We start from the raw sequence: 20,327 nt of genomic DNA, 5'->3' as shown, positions 1-20,327 counted from the left end.
ATTTTATTAGCTTCGCCTTTTGAATGCTAATATCTTTTGCGATCTCCATTCCCAGAGGTTCTCTGTCCAGTTTCAAAGCGTCAAGGCCAGTTTTGATTACAGCAATACGAATACGACAATGTGGCTGGGCTAAACCACTCGCTAGGGGATTAAGTATCCTAGAATCCCAGGAAACACGAGATTTTGTTACGAATACGAGGATATATCAAGGTCCGTTAGGATAGGTCCTAGGTATTTGCGAGATCCATAATCATCTCCGCATAACGTTATCTTCCAACCACAACCGAAAACATAACAATGCCCTTCCATCGGGTGTCCATAATATAAATACAAACATCCCTTAGATTCTTTGATTCTAACTACAAACTGAACAACAAGACGTCATTACCCAATTCACTGGATAACAACCATGTCTTCTGGGTTCTCCAGCAACAGCCTTTATTGGCAGACACAGGCACCCTTGCAAAAGGGCAATGCTACCATTCTTTTCATCCATGCTTCGTGGATGTCATCAACCATGTGGGAAGAGACTGTCCAGCTTCTTGCGCCGCACTTGTCAGATGTCAACCTCCTCCGCATCGATTTGAACGGCCATGGAAAGACCACCGCCGGCCGCAAGGAATATACTCTCTGGGATCAAGCTGAGGATGTCCTCGCTCTCTTGGTATGGTAAATCTCATACAGCCACAGCCAAAGCTAATACCTTGCAGGGAGAGCTTGAACTCTCTCAAGTCATCATCGCAGCCATCTCCATGGGCTCGATGATCGCCCTCCGCCTGGCTCTGCTGAACCCCGCCAGAGTTGTGGGCCTTGTTCTACTCGGCTCCAACGCATCTGCTGTGACGGACGTCCAGCGTAGCGCCTTCTACCAACTTCGCGATATCTGGGTTGCAACACCTGCTCCCAGTGAACAGATTATGAACGCCGCTATCCTGGGCTGGGGCGGGAATCCTGATGTCGACAGCCCGCGTGCGATTCAGATCAAGAAGGACTGGGTTCATCGCCATTCCGGCGCTGAGAATGTGGTGCCTACCCTGAATTCGATGATGGAGAGGGATACCCTGCTTGATCGACTGGGTGAAATTCGTGTTCCGGTTCTTCTGATTCATGGTGAGGATGATAAGACATATCCGCTAGAGGATGCTGTGGACATCAAGGAACAACTGGTTAACACAGATGTGCGTTTGGAGGTTATTAAGGACGAGGGTCATCTGTTGATTCACTTGAGAGAAGCCAAGGACGTGGCTGAGTGGATTCAAGCTTTTAAACAGAGAGTTCTCGCATAATGTTGATGGTTTATGTTCCAGTTGTGGTTCATTGACTTCACTGCTCGTCAGGGCGTTGCAATAGTTCCTACGTTTCCCAAGGTTAGCATATCTCAAACTTTGTCAACAAGTAAGCTTGACGGCAGGTTGTAGGCGCTTGATATTCTATTCTGCTGCCTGACTGTGGTGGTGCGGTCTCATGAGTGAGTCGGCTGCTTCTTTGTACCAATACTGACCAATGGTCGTATCAGACTGCAATGTCTTTCTGACCAATTCCTTTGTCCTCCAAGCCTTGGCCAAATCCAAGAGGCATAAGCGGAGGTAGAGGAGGTTGAGACTATATTGAAACTCTGTCAATCCGGGCAATAGCGGCGACAAGAATGTGAGGACCGCCACATTGGTTGCATATTGGCTGTTGGAGCACGCTGATATCACCAAAGCCATCGATTGTTGTGGCGCTATCTCACTGCATAGGGGGATCTTAGTTTCTCTCTATAGAAGTTGCACTGGCAATAACATACCCGCTGCCAGTCCTGTGGGACGATAAGATTCTATTTTCTTCGAGACACCTCGCAGCTCTAGTGTACGCTCCCCATGCCGCGACAACCCCAGTCTTCCCGAATCGTCTAGACAAAGTGAGGAGCTCAAATAATGGTTTATAGGGTAGCAGAAATCCATTTCTACAACGTCAGTTCCTACAAAGAACGCTAACGCGCCTCAAACTTTCGTGGTCAGCGATATAGCGAAGTCCCTGTACCGATGTATATTTGGCTTTTTTTTTTTTTTTTTTTTTTTTTTTTTTTGATATTTCCTTCCCCGTGGACGCTGTATGAAGCAGCGCATTGTTCCACTTGGATACTTGGAATCTATTTACAACTTGCGGTGTTAGCTGCTCTCTTAAGGACATCTTCTAGCTGGCTCTGCGTATTTGACCATGACTATTTTCGGGCAGTTGGTTCGCCATATTCCAACCTCCTAGTCGAACCTCGCATACACCCTCCACACCAAATCTATCAAACCCAGCTGCTCACAATCTAGCAGCTGAGTTGTCCATTTAGTAAATAGAGTTGGATACGCATGGACCTCATCTCCGAATGATCGGTCGATGTGGATTTCTCCGATCTCGCCGGTGGTAGTGATGTCGTACGATACCCGCGCGCTCTGCGGCCCACGGGTGAAATAGAAGACCTTCCCATCTTGGATATCCGCATATAGCCCCAACGTCGAGATTCAGGTTGACGCGGTACACCCCGTTGTTGAGATTCTTCGGCCGGCGACGGGCGCCACGGAGATACGCTTGTAGGCCAGCCGCGCGGAAATGCGACCCGTCTGTGAAGATGCTGGCAAAGCTATGATCGCTGGCTGGGTCTGTGCTTGGGATGAGGATTAAGCTAGCGCGGTGGGTTCGGCTTTGGAGGCTGGAGATTATTGATGGGCTAAAGTCTCCTGGGAGCTGTATAGATTTAATAGTACGGCTTTTTGATGTGTTGGAGATTTATGTTCTACTCCAGCCTCAGGACAGCATGGAACAAACCAAAATCTGGAAAAGTAATGTCTGGTATACTGAAACACAGTGAGTTCACGAGTGATGCTTTGCAGGACTAAGCCGAAGAATACAGACCAGTCTAGTCAACCTACCTAACTGAGCTCCGGTGAGGTGATGGTCGGGAGACAATGGGGGTAAGACAGACATTCCTTATCGATGTAACAAAAAAAAAAAAAAAATAAAAAATAAGCTGATGCAAGCAATGCTCGATCATGCCTACATGGCGTGATGGAGACCGGCGGCACTATCATACACTTGCCATTCAGAATCACTCTCCGCTTGTAAATAGCTCGCTACTGGTTCTGGTCTCCCTGGCTGTGCCACTGAGTACACGAACAATCGTCTAATTCAAGACTTGCTTGACTTAACACTCCGATACCGTGTAGTGCTCAAGCTCACCTATTCGATCTCCTGGGGTTAACTGGGTATTTCCCATTGTCTGGCGATTCATTATGTGATGGATGGATCGACAAGACTCATTCCGGGAAGAGACATATTGAACAATGCACCGGAAATCCACCTGGAATATCCAAACAAATAGTGCTCAAAGAGATGTAATTGGACAGGATTGGTGCGAACAGTGCGGTCGTGTTCATCTGCTTCCTGGAAAACCCGCCAACTGGGGCGGTTTCCCACTCGCCTAGCACGGGAGCTTCTATAGCCATATTCGTAGCCAGTTAGGCCACAATCTAAATCAGTGTTAAAGGCGGTAGCTAACGTGCTAGGGCCCTAGTGGAGTAGGATCGAAAAAGTGTTTTAAGCGATAATTATGCGGTTTTCTAATTCTCCAGGCCTAGAAAAAGAAAATTAGCAGTGAATTCTTCTATATTAATTTATATATACTAGCTATTTTGGTCGACGGATTTGGCGTTATAGTGGTGGAAAAATGATGAAAATAATGAGTTGTATGGCTTTAAGGGAGGTGGAATGTGGAAGAGGAATTCTATCGGACCCGGTTCCGGGGGCGCTCCGGGTTGTGGTTCATGACTGCTGGCTCAGGGCAGCCGCCTGCGCATTTAGCGCCGGGTAAAGCGCGGGACGGGCCGTCGCAGTGGCCCTGTCCGCACACAGCGATATAGTGATGGAAGGCTTCTGCCAGAACAGAGCTTGTGCGTTTCGTAACTGGGTCGCCAGAGTGGCTTCGAACATCTTATCCTGCTTGTCGAAGTCCTGCTGATAGTACTCAATGCTGATGCTGTCTGTCTGGACGGTGATCGCCGCCCGGGCGTGATTCGTCTCTGGGCCTAGCTTCAAGCAGACACTCTGCGACACATTGTGGCTCTGCACCGTCACTGGTTGGTTCAGGATGGATGTACAAGGCAGGGTGGACCTTCAGGGTCACGGGGGCCTCGGCAGTCAGGACCCGCGCAGCCAGGACAAGCATGCTGTCTGCCGTGGGGGCGAGGATCGTTTCTGGAGAGTCGAAAGTCAGAACGTCGGTGTATATACACATCATGTTGTGGGCCAATAAATCGGAGCCGAGGTGAGTAGATGTCAAATACACATCTCGCCGGTAGCCAGTTTTTTATTTTCCATCCAGAATCTCACTCATCAACTCGGTGGACGACAATTACGAGCATATGTCGAGACTTCCTGTGTCTTTAGTCCCAGAATCCTCTTTGACTGGCACTGCACCAACTACTATTGACAACATACTGACCCCGCCAATTGGCCGGGCAAGCGGGCTGGGGCTCATAAGGGATAGCCATGGTTACCTCTCGCCCAAGGAGATGGAGATTGGAAACCGCCTGTCTAAAGCGGGAAAAAGTACCATGATTTATACTACGTAGCTGCCTGACAATCATCGGGAATGTATATGTCAGTATGGTCACAAAGCTTGCATTATGACATGGACATGTATTCCCTGCACACTGGTCAGGCTTTTCTTGTCTCCCAGGAGTAACAGGAAATGCCTCGTCCTGCAAGTATCCCTGCAGTGCTCTAAGCCGGCATGCTGGTGGTACAATTCACGTCGCAACACGTCGATTGCATGCTCACCGATTTATAATATAACTTCCAACATGTATCGTGGAAGTTCGACACTCATCACCTCGAATCAGTTTGGCCCTCTTATAACCATGGGTAAAACCGAATTCAGCAAGCGTCAGCAGTCCTCACTAGACACTCCAAAAGGGATATTTAACGAGGTATTTTTTGACATCGAGACTCCCTGACAATACTGAAGAGACGCTTACAGCTTCGCGTCAGATCATCGCCGTGTCATAAAAGGCCATCAACAATGCCATGTCCAATCTATTGACGAAATATCCAGAACTAACTCAGGTAAATGCTTCGGTAGAAGGAATTGGCACTCCGGATGTAACACTGAAGAGCAGCCAACTTTCCCTGAATGTAGCCGGCCAGGAGAATCTCGGCTCCATGCACTTTTGTACCATGTCGTTCGGCACGCTCCATCTCGAAATCGGGTCACATCGCACGGCTAACTCCATATGGCTGGCTAGCAATCGCAAAAGGGACATCGAAATCAACGACTGGACAATTGCTTGGACTTGCACTGTCGACAAAGAGGAGATTCCACCAAGCTCTGACGAATTCAAGGAATTTCAAAATCAGATCAAGCAGCCTGGTGACTTCTCGATCAGCTCTCTGTTCTTCCCCTTTACTAGTAAATATGATTGTACTGCATGAGAGGACATTTATTGGCTGACGAGCGTGCGTTTGCGACAAGATGACCATATCATCAACTTTGAGTCAGTGGCCATCCCCCTTGTTGTCTTTGTGACCTTGATCAGCTTTTGTTACTGACAATGGCCTCCCAGCCGCCAACAGAACACCTTTAACGGGCCTGACCTGACCGACGAGGAAAAGACCTAGCTGAGTGTGATCTTAAGTCATTGGTACGTCGTCCAGGACAGTAAATGGCAGGGTCGCCAGAAGTGCACCCTAGGCTATGCGCTACATACGGCCAAGACAGACAGTGTGAACGAGCAGGTGCCATCCTTCCTCCCAGCATCTCTGAGGATGCAGACCTACCCTTACGTTTCCATCAACGAGACAAAGCCGGGAGAAGGCCTTGTGCCGGCCGGCGATAACGATATGTTACTCTACCTGCAAATGACCAAGAACCGACCATTCGCAGATATTCGGCTTCTGGAATATTCTGGGACTCTCCGGGCATCAACGGGACGGTTATCATCGACCATAACATCATCTGGGATAGCTACCTCCTGCGGACTGCCCCTCAACTGCTGTCTCTCTTCAATGCTTATACATAGTCGTGGGTCGGCAGCACGAGTATCGAAGATATCCTGGCATAGCAATGGAAGATTGCGGTGTGGACCACTAGCCATTCGGCTGATCCCAGTTATTATGCGTGAAACCAGAGCGCATCGGACCCCGTGATGTGGACGTGGTCTCCATCACATGAGGAACAGAGCATAACACACTCAAGAAAGAGGGCGGTTGGAATAGGGCTCGACATTGATTGTAAGTATATTTATTGTTGTCTCGGACTAGATGAATCCAATTGATGACGTTGGCATTTAAGGTACCACATCTAACAAGCTGAACGCGGTGCCGAGAGCTTGCAGCATCAATGCGAGCGGCATTACGGACGTTACCATCAAGTGCCCGTCGGTCGGAACCACCGCCCCTATGATTTGGGCATACGCCTACACTTGAGTACCGTTCTTCGTCTCTTACTTTTTACTGGATCCAACTAACGGAGAACATTCAGCATACATGTCCGAATCACCTGGCAAGCCGTGATCACCGTCATGACCACCGACGGTGGCCTAAAAGTTTCTCTCACACTGCCCACTGATTTGACCAAAGTCTTTCAGGTGAAGGCGGATGAGTTGCAGTTTCTTGGTGAAACTGTGGGCACCAACCATCTGGACCGCTTCAAGACCGATATCAGGACTTACAGGACCAGCTTGTGGAGCAATATCAACAGATCTCGTTTGGAGACGCTGAGACAAGCCTGGAGAAGGACCTCAACACCTCGGCCCGCTTCGTGATTCCTGGGAATGCTTGGTTGTCGTATGAGAACCCGATTCTCAACACGAGTGGGGACTTTATGATTGAGGCGAATTATATAGTATAGTGTGCGGAGTATGTTGTTTTATCAGATAGATGCGGAGCAATGGCGATCGATGTTTCCATTATGTTCATCAGTCAGAGTTGACAATGTGACGCCTTAATGCTCTTTTTCTGTCAGTGGACTGGCGTAATTCCGTTGCCGCCGCGGATCTTCATGCTGACGATTGATTCTATCCGAGGCATTTCTAGATACCTAATCTACCCAGGTAGGGTACCCAGTAGCTCAACGATATTAGGCACACCCTCAAGCCAAGTGACGCAATAAGAGACCAGGACGGCCCCCAGAATGCGGGGTCTGATCTGTGAAAGACCGATCGGACAGGATCAGGCCACATTAGTGCTGCCACATCTTGTTTGGACATTCGAGCCTTTAGTGCCTGGGTATAGCGACTCACCGGTTAAGTGTCTCCGCCAAAAGCAACGGGCAGGGCGTCGCAGGCTGACCTCAATTTATCTTCATCATGATGCACCGGCCCGTGGGGCCACAAGGTCCACTGTACGAGGAGGGTCCGATAGGCTAGGTCTCATGCATGTCTCGGTCAGCGAATCTAACCGAAGTGCACAAGCCGCCACTGTCTTGGTTGTTGCTTACATATACCTCAGGTGCGGAGTAGTTAGCTGACTAGTTGACTAACTAAGTAGTTAACTAGAGCTGGTGAGAAAACAGGCCCCCGATGATATTCCGGAGTAAGGAAGGCAGTGTGTCACTACTCTGCCTATTGCTGGCCTTTAGGCCCACAACCCCCAGATCATGCAAGATGGAATCGGGCATTTGCTTGCCACGATGTCTCATTACAGCCTGCGGGCAAGACAATCATCTAAGACAGGGCCAATAGGTGGATCAGTCTAAGATTAGCACTGGCTTCGGTTTCTCCGCTGCACAGCTAAGGAATGCATCATGTCACTCCCTTGGTATGAATACTACCCCGCTTGAGACAAACTTGAGGTCATCAGGTCACCGACTCTGTACATAAGCCGCATCAAGCAAGGCTGCTACTAAGCGATGGATAGGAAAAAACGTATAAATAAGACGACTCTCTCCCCTTCTCTTGTCATCACTTTCAGTCCACTTCAATTGAGCCATCCTCCATTACTCTCAGGCAACATCATCCAAACAGCCTCCTCCCACACCTGAAAAACAGTTACTTGCTTGTTATAAACCGCAACCATGCAGTTCTCCCTCAGCCAGCTCTTCCTCGCGGCCCTCTCCTGTTCAACGGCTCTGGCCGCCCCCGCCCCGGCCTCATCCAAGTCGATGATGGTTGCCAACACCCAATGGACCATCGAGAGCATGAAGCGTGTCTGCAATTCCGCTGACACCAAATGTACCTGGACCTTCGGCATCGAGACCCCATCTGGCACCACCGCCTGCACCTACGTTGTAACGGGCAGCCCCGCCTCCCATGCCAACGGCGGGCCTTCGCAATGCGGCGCCTACACCATCACCTCCGGCTGGAGCGATCAATTCGGTGCGAACAATGGGTTCACGACCTTGTCTGTGGTCAACCAAAGCAGCCGACAAATTATTTGGCCTGCTTACACGGATGCTCAGCTTGCCGGCGGGAAGGTTGTCCAGCCTGACCAGAGCTACACGCCTTCTGTTCTTCCATGATGGAAAAGCCATTGAATCTGCCATTGAGCGGGGGAATTGACCTTATAATCTTCACAACTCGTATATTCCCCGTTATGATCGTTCGGACGCCTCATTGTGTACTTAATGTTTTACAATTGTTTACACATATAGCTCGATTTTAAAATCTTACAATTCAACTGTCTCCAGTCTTAAACAGCAGAAATTTGCCAGCTCTAGCCTTTAAGTCCCAGCTATTGCCACTGGCCTAAGCGTTCTCATAGAAGAACACAGAGTAACGATGGTCTTGGATATATCTTCTACGATAAGATATTGAAGGTCGGAAGGCCATCTTAGTCGTCAAAGTCATGCTATAAACAGATGGTCAATGTCCGGGCTTTCCGTCCACCTTTCAGACACCAGCACATAAAGCCTCCAGCAAAGGAGCACAACAAGAGTCAGCGCCAAAGACACCGCAATAAACACCTGCCAGTTCTTATTACCTTCGAGGCGGAACAGGCCTGCAGTCCATAATGTCTGTCTCTGGTTAGTGGGACCCCTTTTGCCATTTACTAGGCAATACGAAAGATGGCTTACCGCGACCAGTGTGGATGGGAGGCAGATCAATGTCAAGACAGCGATGGCCTTCACCGTTCGACTGTCATTGGCTTGCTTCTGCGCAACTGCAAGATTGACAAGGCTGTTCTTCTGGGCGATTAGATTATAAGACTGGCCACCAAAATATCAGTCCCTAGTTATTTGTTTGACCTTGGAAGGGGAGGTGATACGAACCACCTCGATCTGCCCACTGAGTCTGTTTTTCAATTCCAAGAGCTTATCGGAGAGAGATTCGCACTGGGTGAGGGTGTATTTTAACCGTGCTTCCAAGGCAGATTTGTACCATACAGGCAGGGTATCAAACCCAAGGTCCTGTCGCTTATTCTCTGCCTCGGCAACGAGATCTAAGCAATATCGTCCCATTTTTAATCCGAATCTCAAAACCGTATCGCTGTGACTAAGCTCCACATGGGTGGCATGGACCTCGTTGAGCAGAGTGCCAGATGTAGAAAGGGAGCGGAGGCGATCGACTTCAACCTCTCGTTTCCATGTTGGAGAGGTCATGTTCGTCGCGGTCTCTATCTCGGCGACCTGGTTCCAGAGAGAGGCCGCCCAGTCCGCCCATCTGTAATAACGCTGCTCGTAAACAAATGCGAGAAGATATAGCGGATGCACCTTCAGAAGGTCGGTATTCGACTGGCAGCGTGTCCACACTCCATATATGTCCTCGGCGAGCACGCTACTCATGAAAGCCAGACAGTTCCGAGAAGCAATCTGGAAGCGAACGCAACCCATAAGGTGCCTGCTGTTCCTTGGGCAACGGAAAAGAATAACTGCAGTGGCGAAGACAAGTCAGCGCAGTCAGTAAAAGCACTAGTACAGGAGCTTGTAGTGCAGCTAACTCATGGACTCTGGTTTGTGGGTCTTGTCACAGTACTGCAGGTAGGAGGAGATGCTGGGGTTTCTGCTGGTGAAGAAACTCATTGTCATTTCTTCGTCGAATCCGCCAACTTTTATAAGACATTGCAAGGATTTCGTGTCTATTTGAAGAGGCCTATATGTGGCTGAAGGGTCTCCGAGGACCGTGCTATCAGGCGTAAGCAAACGAAGCATCTGTCGTCCGGGGGGGGGGGGGGGGGGGGGGGGTGATAATTTTTATACATGAGAGCAAACTTCCCTCCCCTGTCATTTGTCCAGAATGAGTCCTGTAGTCCGCAGGATCATTAGCGGACATGAACACAGCATCGGCGTTTAGTGTCAACCAACAAGTTTTTCAAGCTTAGCCCGCAGCCCGGTATCATCGAGAAATTCTTCCTGGGCGCCGAGATCCCCCATGTTCCAGAACTGAGCTCTCGTCTTGGTTGTGCGTAATGCATGATGAATATGAATGCTCTTGTTGGGTCTCGGTAAATTGACCATGGCCGATTGCAGAGAGAACTTCAGACCCGGGAAAACAGTTGGATCCAGGAGGACAGATGCAGGTGTCACCAAACTGTTGCTGCTGTCGGATTGTGCGGGATGGCTGTCTTCTTAAATCGACTAGTATGCTACAGCCTCATTCGCGAAGCCACCGCCACGTTGTCTGGAGCGTGTTGCCTTCTGCCACCCAGCTCGTATCGTCAGCCGCCACTCCATTAGGCTCTAGATGATGAGGCCCCATGACGCATCGCAGCTGGTGTTGATTCTGGAGGTAGGCCGGTTGCTTCAGTGTCTGACCAGCCTCAAATATTTACGCCCACTTTCAGGACCTTTCTGTGCGCATTACAGTTGAAGTATATCACCCAGCTAATACAATGTTCGGTGAATGACAGGTGTTGCATGCGATTGGATTGTTATATATCGGCACTACTAGCTTCAACCCCCATAGATAGCACAGCTACTGATTTACTCCTATGTACTAAGGTTACGAAGTAATCATCAGCCGTGTTATGTACGTAGGTATTCGGGTTCCCACAGCTAAGAACTGAATACAAACCTTACCATTTACTAGCGAGACGCTGTGGTTCAGAATCACGGATAAATCACATCGTTGACATTTTCACTTCCTTTCCACTACCGTGTCGTCGAACACTCGTCGGCCAATGAAGTCCCTCGGGACGATGGCGTGGCCCAAAGGCAGCTGAGCAGTACGCTGACCAGATGGCGTGTCGTACACATATTTGGTGAACGGATGAACAGCACACAATCTACCCCTGCTTCAACTGCGCCATGATCCGCGCCGCCTCTGCCGAGTACTTGGATCTCGCCCGAATGGCAGGCCCAAACCGATAAAACAGAAACGGCAGGGGCACGCATGCCAACGCCAGGAAGGCAGGCACGCTCGATGCCCAATGAACACCAAGATCGCGGTACATGTACGTGGTGAAGAGCGGAAACACAGCGCCAAAGATGGACCGCAGCACGGCGTTGGCGGATAGTACGGAGGCGGCGAAGACGGTGTAAGTGTCGATCAGGTAGTTGGAGACGCTGAGAAAGAGCATCACATTCCCGAAGCCTAGAGCTGCGGTGAAGATCATTGAGACAATCCAGTGGATATGATTATAGGTCGTCCAAGCGAAGATAAACAGCCCGACAGGGAGGACGGTGGCCCCCAGCATTGTAGGTGGGAGTCGCTCCTCCGGTGGCGCTGCGCCGCCGCATTCTGCTGCTGCACGGTTGTACCTCTTGTTGTCGATGATGGTAAGCAGGATCCCAAGGACCATGCCGACGGCCACGCCAATGAAGGCCAGTCCCCCGACACCCTGGGACCAGCCCCGGCCCTCCTGGTAAACGATTGGGAAGGCTGCAAAGGTGAGATATAGCGTGCCATACACGATGGCCGTGTAGATGCTTAGGAACAGCACGATGGGCTCGCGGATCAGCAAGACCCACGGGCGCGATAGTGCTACCTTATAGACCTGCGAGAGCGACTGCTTGCCCCGGTCGTGCTCGAGCTTGCTGACGTAGACCAGGCCTGTCCTTTTAGATAGCTTTTCCGCTCGGCGCTTGAGCAACACGGGTGCATAGGTCTCCGGTACGACCAGCGTCCCAACGATCCAGAGCACCCCGGAGAAGATGGTGACAATGCCTGCTACCCATCTCCACCCAATCGCGACGCCAGCGAACCCTCCAACAATAGGGCCGAGCGTTGGGCCGAGGAAGGGGGTGGACGCAAAGGCACACATGGCCAGGGATCGATGCGAGGCTGGGAATGTGTCAGCGATCACACCGCCTGAGTTGGTCAGCGGCGATGATCCAAATGCACCGGCCAGGAATCGAAGAATGAGCAACGTCTCGATGTTCTGTGCCCCGCAAACACCCGCGTTGAAGGCCGTGAAGACCGCGTACGTGACGAAGAACAAGGTCTGCCGGCCATAGGTCTCTGACAGGGGCGCCCATAGCAGTGGTCCGATGGCGAATCCCAGCACAAACAGAGAGAGCCCAAGCTCAGCCACCTCGGAGGAGCAGTCAAAGTCCTTCATCACCTGTGGGATGGCGCCGCTGTACGCGGTGGAAGCAAAGGCGATGGCCAGCGCGGCCAACGAAACCACTACCGTGATGACCGATTTGCGCGTGTTAGAAAACTGCATAGGATTCCGCGGGTCTGCGGGCATCCACTCCACGATGAACGGATCCTCACTCGTACCGGATCCAGTATATGAATACTCAAGGACGTCGTCAGTGACATAGGCTTGGGAGGTGACAAGCCTCCAGTGAGGTGCTTTGGGCGGACTCATGGGGCAACGGTTGGGAAGATCGACAGTGGCTGCAGAATATCGAAGCTGCACATAGGGGGAGAGGGTCAATAGTGAGTAGTTGGTGGACTCTTTAAGTCTCCATTATTGGCTTTCAACAGAATGTGTTGAGAGATTTGAGAAGAACTGAGCATTCAGGGCATCGGCATTACCCGTTTAGGACTGGGCTACCTGTTTCCGCACAACATGCATCAGATTTGCATAATCAGGGCCCTCTCTTCGCTGTCACATCGATTCAGGGCTCTGGAGGAATTACTGTGGCCAAAATGGAATGTACGTAGAATGATCTATTCATATTCCTCCTGGTCTACCGTTTGGGGAAATGCCGTTGGGCAGTATGTCAACGAAACGTACGACGCATACAGAAAATCAATTCACTAGTAAACATCCATGATCACATAATGTGCACCGAAAGCTATTCTTCTCAAACAAGTTCCTTGGAATTCTCTAGGGTGTTATCTTCACTGCTTCATTTATCCCGTTCCTCACCGCAGCAGGGTCACCAGCCGGGTTTTCCTAACCGTTTCGTTGTCTTTGCCAAAGTATCGCTGCGACTTGAAACTATGGCCCCTTCATGTCAGCAACAAAAGTTCACCAGCATGGGGAATAATCGAAAGGAACCCTACCTCCAGCTCAGGTCCCCCGAGGTCACGTCCTGACATCCCTTCCGTTACAACTGCACCTGAGTGAGAGAGAAGACCTGGTTCCAGCCCTTTGTGCCTGTTCTGCAACCATAAAGCCCATCCAATCAATCAATCAGGGGGACTATCCAGGAAAGATAAGAATGGCTTGCTCAATGGGCGGTTGGTCGGCCGTCCATTAGTCTATGGCTCCCCGAGCCCGTTATTTCTGGCTATTCATGGTCCGTGTATTTGCAATAGTTGATTTTGTCAAGTCGCGCCCCATGGCGTGCAGAGTACTCCGACTGATGTAACATTGGGTCCATTGGCGGCGACTCCTGCGAGCGGCTCCGCTAAAGTTCAGACCCCTGAACTCACAGGGACAGACAGAGGTGCAGGATGACTATCAGCGGCGACATATTCTGCAACATTAAGGTAGGACGTTAAAGAAAAACAGAGGTCCGTGAATATGCAAGTCATGGTGGAAGATAATAACGGTGGATGTCGGCACTTCCCAAAAGGGACACGGCTTCGGGACATTCCGACCCGAGCTACGGTCCTGATTGGCTAGCAACAGATCGGCACTATTGTACATACATACAAGTAGATTGGAGCATTCGGAGACCGATGCTTCGGGAATTGGGGAGAGCCCTCACTTGCATATCCTCCAAGTCCAGCTTCGCTTCGACTAAGAGGGCACAGATGAGGGAGGAAATGGTCCGATGAACCTTGACTAAACATATCATCAACCTAAAAAAAAAAGCCGCAAAGCCACCAACGTGTGATCACGCCCATGGGGCACTGTATGGCCCATTTCTGTTTCACAAGTTCTATAACTACTAGGTACTTAACAAGCAGGGCCATCTTACGTCAGAAATAATCTTATTGGACTTTCGGAATACCCGCACCTGTACCTGTAGTCTTAAAAGTGTACATCACTTCATTTATTAATCAACTACGATCAATGCAACCCGGAGCATTTTCTCCCTTATCCGTTCCGAGATATATTCGGGACGGGCTGGCCTGCCTGTACTGAAACTCCAGACCTCTCGCGCTATTCCCGAGTCCTCTCCATTCTATCAATTCGCATACTCGTATGAGTTATCCTTCTTCACCCATTTAACCACCAAATTAGACCGCAGCCGGCATATTTGCTGGATACAGGTTCCGCTAATACCCTGCTTTGTGTAGTCTATCACCCACCCGCCTATCCACCGCTTTATGAAGACCGGACGCGACAGCCCCGTGCCTCCTTCTCCCAACGTCAGCAAAACAAGACGGTTTCTGGGAGTGGCGGTGATCACGGGGGTTACCATTGTGGCCACCCGCTTTGTTGAAGCCATCTTCTGTCCCCAGATGGACGATCGTTCTGTTCTTCATCTCGCCATCTACCGGTCATTTTATATGCTACTTTATTTTCTTTATGAGAAGTATTTTTGTGCTTAGATTGGTGTCGCTCTCGGAAACTGAGGACCACTAGAGCACCTGCCAGGTCCTCAAGCAGAAAAGCCGGGGATCCATTTTGCTCATCTCGTCCGTTGCGTCCACCAAGCCAATGCATCCCGCCCGGTGAGCGCGTATGGAGCGACCAAATATGCCGTTCGCGGGCTCGCTCAACAGGTCGCGGTCGAATATGCGTCTTATGGAATTCGGGCCAATTCCATCTCTTCTGAGTAACCTGCTTCCCTGTCCTGCCAGCCGCATCACCTCCACTCTGAGAAATGGTACTGACGCGAGGACCGACCTAGGCCTATGCTTACCGATATGTCAAGGCGATTTGCAGCGGGAATCCAGGCATCTTCAAGAATTTGTGCAGCCACATCATGCTAAAGAAGATGGGGGCGCCCGGTGAGCTGAATGGTGCGGCGGTCTGCCTGCTGAGCGACGCGAGCTCGTTCGTGGCTGCTGAAGATATCCTGGTGGACGGCGGTCAAGGACATCTGTAGATAGCTGCATGACCAGTAGCATGGAATAAATTGAGTATTTTATCTGGCATAAACTTGATTTGTCGGATTACAATCGCATCCATTAGAAGCGCCCTATGAGCGTAGACGCTGCCTCTTCGGTTCTCGATAAGAAAGATTCCAGGACAGCCTTCCGGTCCGTCCAGGCCTGCAGCACGGCCACATCGCTCATCCGGCCGATGAGGAGGTTCAGTCTCCGTAGCTGCACCATGGCTAGAGCTCGGAGTATCGAGCACTGTTCATCCCCCATGCTGATTTCGTAGGCCCCGAAGAAAATGTGCAGCAATGGCTGACTACCCTGTACGTCAGGATTTTTCCCGACTTTCATGGCGCTTCTTCCTTGGTATTTTTGTGCCCAGGCCTCGAAGGATATCACCAGCCTCTCACAGATAGCTGTGAGTAATGTCATGACCGATGCCGACCTAACACAGTCCAGACAATCCATTAGGCTGAAACTCCGATCCAAGGAGCGCTTCATGAAGTTGAGATGGTTGTCAAATCCCGTCGGCGAGAACTTGCTCTCAATGACTTGCAGGTCGCCGAGGGCCTGGAATGCGTGGCTGACACAAGATCTGGAACAAACGGAGGCCGGAATCGACCTTGGGGCCGGTGGAGACAGGAGCTGTTGGCTCTGGAGTTCTTGACTGTTGCTAGAGGTATCGATGGAATTGACTGTCATAACACTGGGGACTCTTTGGATATCTGTCGGGCATATGTGGTGGTCATTCTGGCCGGGGAGCAAATCTGAGACAGACAGCATTGTGGTCACATCGTAGTCGTGAAGGTGGTGCATGTGCTGTGGGTCAGTTGACTGGATGTGGTCCCGACTCCCAGCCATCTCAGCCAATTCCCCCCTGGATTCTCCAAACGGACTCCAGGTGAAGGGGCTCCAGCCCATCGCAGTATTCCGATTCTTGTCGAGAGGAGCGAGCGCTACGGTTTCCCCAGAGCCAGCCTGAATGCTGCCAGTTCTCACGGGGACTCTGCGCTCCCGGAGGCTTCCCTCTGGTGGAGGCCGTTCGTCTGCCGTCTGCATTTTGTCGGGGGTGAGTCCTAATCTCGCATTGGCCTCGGTCCACGCATCCAATAACCACGACATGTTTTGCCATTCATCGTCGAGGCGATTCTCGGCCAGAGTGGGGAGATTCGGTGGAGGTGGAGTCGCGCCATGAGAGCCTGAGGGGTGCGATAATCCGATGGATGGAGTCGTGGTTCGGACGGGTGTTTCCGAGTTGCGCGTGGCCCGCTTGGACTTGGGGTAGGTGCACGGGATGGATCGTGCTTTGCAGCGACTACAACCATCTCTCTGACCGGAACATTTGACCTGAGGAGAGGCAAATCGGACGAAAAATTAGATGGATGGGTGTGAATGAAGTGGTGAAGATCGAGAGATGTATTCATACCTTCATGGAATGGCATGTGTGGCACGCCAAATGAGGACCTCGAGTGCGAGGCTTGTTGGAGTGACGAATGTCCACCAGCTCGTATTTGGCGTTTTTCTGACGATATTCCAGAATGCTGTACATGTTGCACGGCAGAGGTTTAGGTGGGGGTGTGTGAAGGGGGCATGGAGTCTATGAGGGGGGTTTGAGAGAGCGAAAGAGAAAGAAAGAGGACGAGGTGGTGCAGGGGTTCGGGCGGAGGCGCCCTCTTGGTCATGGTTATTGGGCCACGCCACGGCATCATTATCGTGACAAATGGAACAATCCCACCTAATCTAGATCCCTATACAGAGTAGTGCGCTACGACATGGCTGGCTGGCGTGGTCTAAGGGACACGGCTATTCTTGGCGGCCTATACTGAAGCAAATCAGTCTTGCGCCATTTTTGCAGAACAATAATACGATAAATAACTGAACATATACATGAATACAGACCATGTGGTAAGGATTTATAAAAAAGAAAATATCAAGGAAAAAGAGGGAGAAAACGAAATGAACTGTTTGGCTAAAGTCATCTGGAAAAGACAGTTGGATATATATATTTGCCCCTGACTAGAACGAAGTCCACATACCGTTAACACATTACAGTAGGTGACACTCCACAATAGAAGCAGATAGAGGCGACAACCTGAGACATTACAGCCATTATCGCGGAGAGCCAGATGTAGCTAAATTTATGCATATTGTTTTACGCATAGGCTCGTTCTTCAATAATCTATGTTCCGTAATGATAGATCCGGACGCTACGGCGTTTCTGTTACTGCCCTCGATTCCTACGATAGAGAACTATGTAGAGCTATAGGTGTCGAGATGAGGGATAGTAAGTCGTGTACACCTGATATACTGGCACTTTGCACTTTAATCCCAACGCCTTCTAGAGATATTCGATCCCATTGAGTACTTATCAAAGGCTGTTCTATTTTGCCATAATATGCGATACAGAACCACGGAGGTCATCATTCCGGACTTGTTCCTTTCTGTTGGGATATTTTCCGTGCCAGCCATCAGACAATCATGAAAGTGTCCGTCTGCACCTTCGACGCTGGACTTCTGTCCTACTGATCCAACACGCCGCATCAGTTTGCCCAGACGACGGGCCGGCCCGTCTGACCACAACCTTTTCCGCAGCAGACTGCCAAGAGGGAGCGAATCCCACCCCCGAGGGGAAAGGAACACGGAAGTCGGATACCCGCAATCCCTTGTGGCTGTTCCGGTCTCCTGGGGCGCCACCAGAACGTTAGTGGGAAACCCGTTCGCGGTGGAAACGCGGGGCTAACCACCTGGGTAGGTAGTAACGAACCCACCCGCATCTTAATTGCTGCCGAGCAATCAATTGGCGAGCTCTTGTGAATGTAATCGAATAACCATAGGTAGCTCTCTATGGACATCAGCCATGGAGCCAAAGGCCTCCAGCCTGAACCCTATTCTCAACGCGTACCTGCACATCAGTTTTGAGAATGGCTGCACGGTCCCTAGAAGCAACTCTATAATACGGCCTGACAGTTAGGTAGTATATCTACCTGCTTATTTCTTCCGGTTCTTGCCATCAGCACGGTCTCTGTCTATGACCTGTTCATGCGTTCTTTACCGAGGCCGCTTTCGGACCAAGTCCACGTTCCAATTAGAGCCGCCTCACCAACAGCATGTTGCGTCAATTGCAACCAATGTGAGTTTCTCTCACATAATACAACGGACGTAGTCGGGACTAATGCGCCGCCAACGACGATCGTTGTCCACACGCTATAGTGCGGCTACTCCGGAGTAGAAATAACAAGATGGGGAAAGAGTTGGCGATGGTACGGGGTATGAGACACTCCGGATCCACATCCCCATATCACTATGGAGAACATCCCCACCGACGAGGGGGCGCACACATCACCACCGGGGATATTAATACAAGTAAAAACTGTTTCTTTCCCCAGGTCCAGAGGTGTGCAGTTGATCCAACTCCCACACCCCTGTCACTCTATCAACAGACGAGACTCTTCATCATGGAGACCAGCAACATCACCGCCGGACGACCGTCCAGCCCCCTTCCACCCAAGGACCCTAGTGGCCTTGACCCGGACGAGATCACAAGGGTCAGGGCGTCATACGACAACGCAATCGGCACGGTCACGGACTTTGAGAAACGAAAAATGGTCGAGGGAGAGGCGAAATTCCGCCGCCTTGGCTGGAAACGAATGACTGTGATCCTGATTGTCGAAGCCATTGGTCTGGGGACTTTCAGTCTTCCCAGCGCCTTTGCAACACTTGGTATGGTTGCTGGCGTGATCTGTTGTGTTGCCCTTGGACTGGTAGTCATCTATACCGGGTGGATTGTCGGCAAAGTGAAGATTGTCTACCCAGAGATTACCAATTACGGAGATATCGGGGGCCTTGTCATGGGCCGATTTGGAACCGAGCTGGTGGGCGCTTTATATGTGCTCCAGTTGATCCTCATGACCGCATCATTCTGTCTGACCGGCACGGTTGCATTCAACACCCTAAGTGATAACGGAGCTTGCGGTCTGGTTTTTGGTGTCGCCTCGGCTGCTCTGTTGTTTATTCTCTCAATTATGCCATCGTTCACAGAAGCCGCCATTTTGGGCTACATTGACCTCGCCTCCGTGACGACGACTATTTTCATTGCCCTTATCGCTTCCGGGGTGCGGGCTTCACACTCAGCAGTTGGTATCGCTGGGCAAGAGTGGTCAGCATGGCCCGCCCCAGACGCCGGGTTCAAGGACGCCATGGTGGCTATCTCCAACATAATGTTTTCTTACAGCTTCTGCATGTTCATCACGCCTTTCCAGTCCGAGATGCACACCCCGACCGACTTCATGAAGTCCATTTGGGCGTTGGGGATAGTCGAGATTGTGGTGTATACCCTTATCGGCTCACTCATGTACGTCTTCATCGGCGTAGATGTTCAGAGTCCGTCTTTACTCTCGCTCAGTGGCGTGCTCCCAAAGATAGCCTTTGGATTCGCCCTCCCGCTCATCTTCATCTCCGGGGCCATCGGCAATACCGTGACGGCGCGATATGTTCACCTCCGGCTTTATAAAAATTCTATTGCTCGCTTTATTAATACCCCAAAGGGCTGGATTACTTGGCTTGCTGTCCTCATTGTTGTCACTGTCGTGGCATGGGTTCTAGCAGAATCTATCCCTTTCTTTGATGATCTTCTTTCACTCAGCTCAGCTCTTCTTATATCTGGTTTCGTGCTTTACTTTCCTGCTGTGATGTGGGTCGTGCTTCTGTGCGAGGGCAGATGGTATGCGGGCACGAATTTGCTCCATGCTCTTGCTTGCATTTTTATCTTTCTTCTTGGGCTTTTGGTGCTGGCCGGAGGGACCTATGCCAGCATTAAGGACATTGTAAGTCTTGTTTTCATTCGGGGAAGCGCACTGAAGCTGACACTCAACAGTTACAACATTATGCTACTGGATCTGTTGGGAAACCTTTTTCTTGCTGAATCTGACACAGCCGTGGTGTGCCTGGGGCACCCGTGTGATGGAGGATTTACATCTGGTTCCTTTGCTGTCTTGTTCTGTCTTCCCTAGTATGCTGGTTCTCTCTCTGTAA

At 50.7% G+C, this 20,327-nt stretch overlaps 8 protein-coding genes across 8 annotated transcripts; 4 read left to right on the top strand and 4 right to left on the bottom strand.

The window, feature by feature from the left end:
• Positions 1-409: 409 nt before the first annotated feature.
• Positions 410-1,286, top strand: ATEG_00968 (alpha/beta fold hydrolase; the record flags this gene model as incomplete). Its single annotated transcript, XM_001211054.1, has 2 exons — positions 410-664; positions 711-1,286. The coding sequence occupies 2 exons, from the start codon at positions 410-412 to the stop codon at positions 1,284-1,286; spliced, it is 831 nt and encodes a 276-aa protein (XP_001211054.1).
• A 2,506-nt stretch (positions 1,287-3,792) lies between these two features.
• Positions 3,793-4,267, bottom strand: ATEG_00967 (uncharacterized protein; the record flags this gene model as incomplete). Its single annotated transcript, XM_001211053.1, has 2 exons — positions 3,793-4,055; positions 4,099-4,267. The coding sequence occupies 2 exons, from the start codon at positions 4,265-4,267 to the stop codon at positions 3,793-3,795; spliced, it is 432 nt and encodes a 143-aa protein (XP_001211053.1).
• Positions 4,268-4,889: 622 nt separating this feature from the next.
• Positions 4,890-5,460, top strand: ATEG_00966 (uncharacterized protein; the record flags this gene model as incomplete). Its single annotated transcript, XM_001211052.1, has 2 exons — positions 4,890-4,958; positions 5,095-5,460. The coding sequence occupies 2 exons, from the start codon at positions 4,890-4,892 to the stop codon at positions 5,458-5,460; spliced, it is 435 nt and encodes a 144-aa protein (XP_001211052.1).
• A 2,581-nt stretch (positions 5,461-8,041) lies between these two features.
• Positions 8,042-8,690, top strand: ATEG_00965 (uncharacterized protein; the record flags this gene model as incomplete). The annotated part of the gene is made up of 2 exons (XM_001211051.1): positions 8,042-8,367; positions 8,618-8,690. 2 exons carry the CDS (start codon positions 8,042-8,044, stop codon positions 8,688-8,690), a joined length of 399 nt encoding a protein of 132 aa, XP_001211051.1.
• A 497-nt stretch (positions 8,691-9,187) lies between these two features.
• Positions 9,188-9,985, bottom strand: ATEG_00964 (uncharacterized protein; the record flags this gene model as incomplete). The annotated part of the gene is made up of 2 exons (XM_001211050.1): positions 9,188-9,834; positions 9,904-9,985. The coding sequence occupies 2 exons, from the start codon at positions 9,983-9,985 to the stop codon at positions 9,188-9,190; spliced, it is 729 nt and encodes a 242-aa protein (XP_001211050.1).
• A 1,202-nt stretch (positions 9,986-11,187) lies between these two features.
• Positions 11,188-13,835, bottom strand: ATEG_00963 (MFS transporter; the record flags this gene model as incomplete). The annotated part of the gene is made up of 3 exons (XM_001211049.1): positions 11,188-12,804; positions 13,362-13,460; positions 13,734-13,835. The coding sequence occupies 3 exons, from the start codon at positions 13,833-13,835 to the stop codon at positions 11,188-11,190; spliced, it is 1,818 nt and encodes a 605-aa protein (XP_001211049.1).
• A 1,548-nt stretch (positions 13,836-15,383) lies between these two features.
• On the bottom strand, positions 15,384-16,845 carry ATEG_00962 (Zn(II)2Cys6 transcription factor domain-containing protein; the record flags this gene model as incomplete). The annotated part of the gene is made up of 2 exons (XM_001211048.1): positions 15,384-16,643; positions 16,723-16,845. 2 exons carry the CDS (start codon positions 16,843-16,845, stop codon positions 15,384-15,386), a joined length of 1,383 nt encoding a protein of 460 aa, XP_001211048.1.
• A 1,690-nt stretch (positions 16,846-18,535) lies between these two features.
• ATEG_00961 (uncharacterized protein) lies at positions 18,536-20,217 on the top strand (the record flags this gene model as incomplete). The annotated part of the gene is made up of 2 exons (XM_001211047.1): positions 18,536-20,119; positions 20,170-20,217. The coding sequence occupies 2 exons, from the start codon at positions 18,536-18,538 to the stop codon at positions 20,215-20,217; spliced, it is 1,632 nt and encodes a 543-aa protein (XP_001211047.1).
• Between the last annotated feature and the right edge of the window lie 110 nt (positions 20,218-20,327).

Source organism: Aspergillus terreus, genomic scaffold (assembly GCF_000149615.1).
Source record: "Aspergillus terreus NIH2624 scaffold_1 genomic scaffold, whole genome shotgun sequence".
NCBI lineage: Eukaryota > Fungi > Ascomycota > Eurotiomycetes > Eurotiales > Aspergillaceae > Aspergillus > Aspergillus terreus.
Note: the sequence above shows the minus strand (reverse complement) of the source record. Positions and strands in the feature narration are given on the sequence as shown.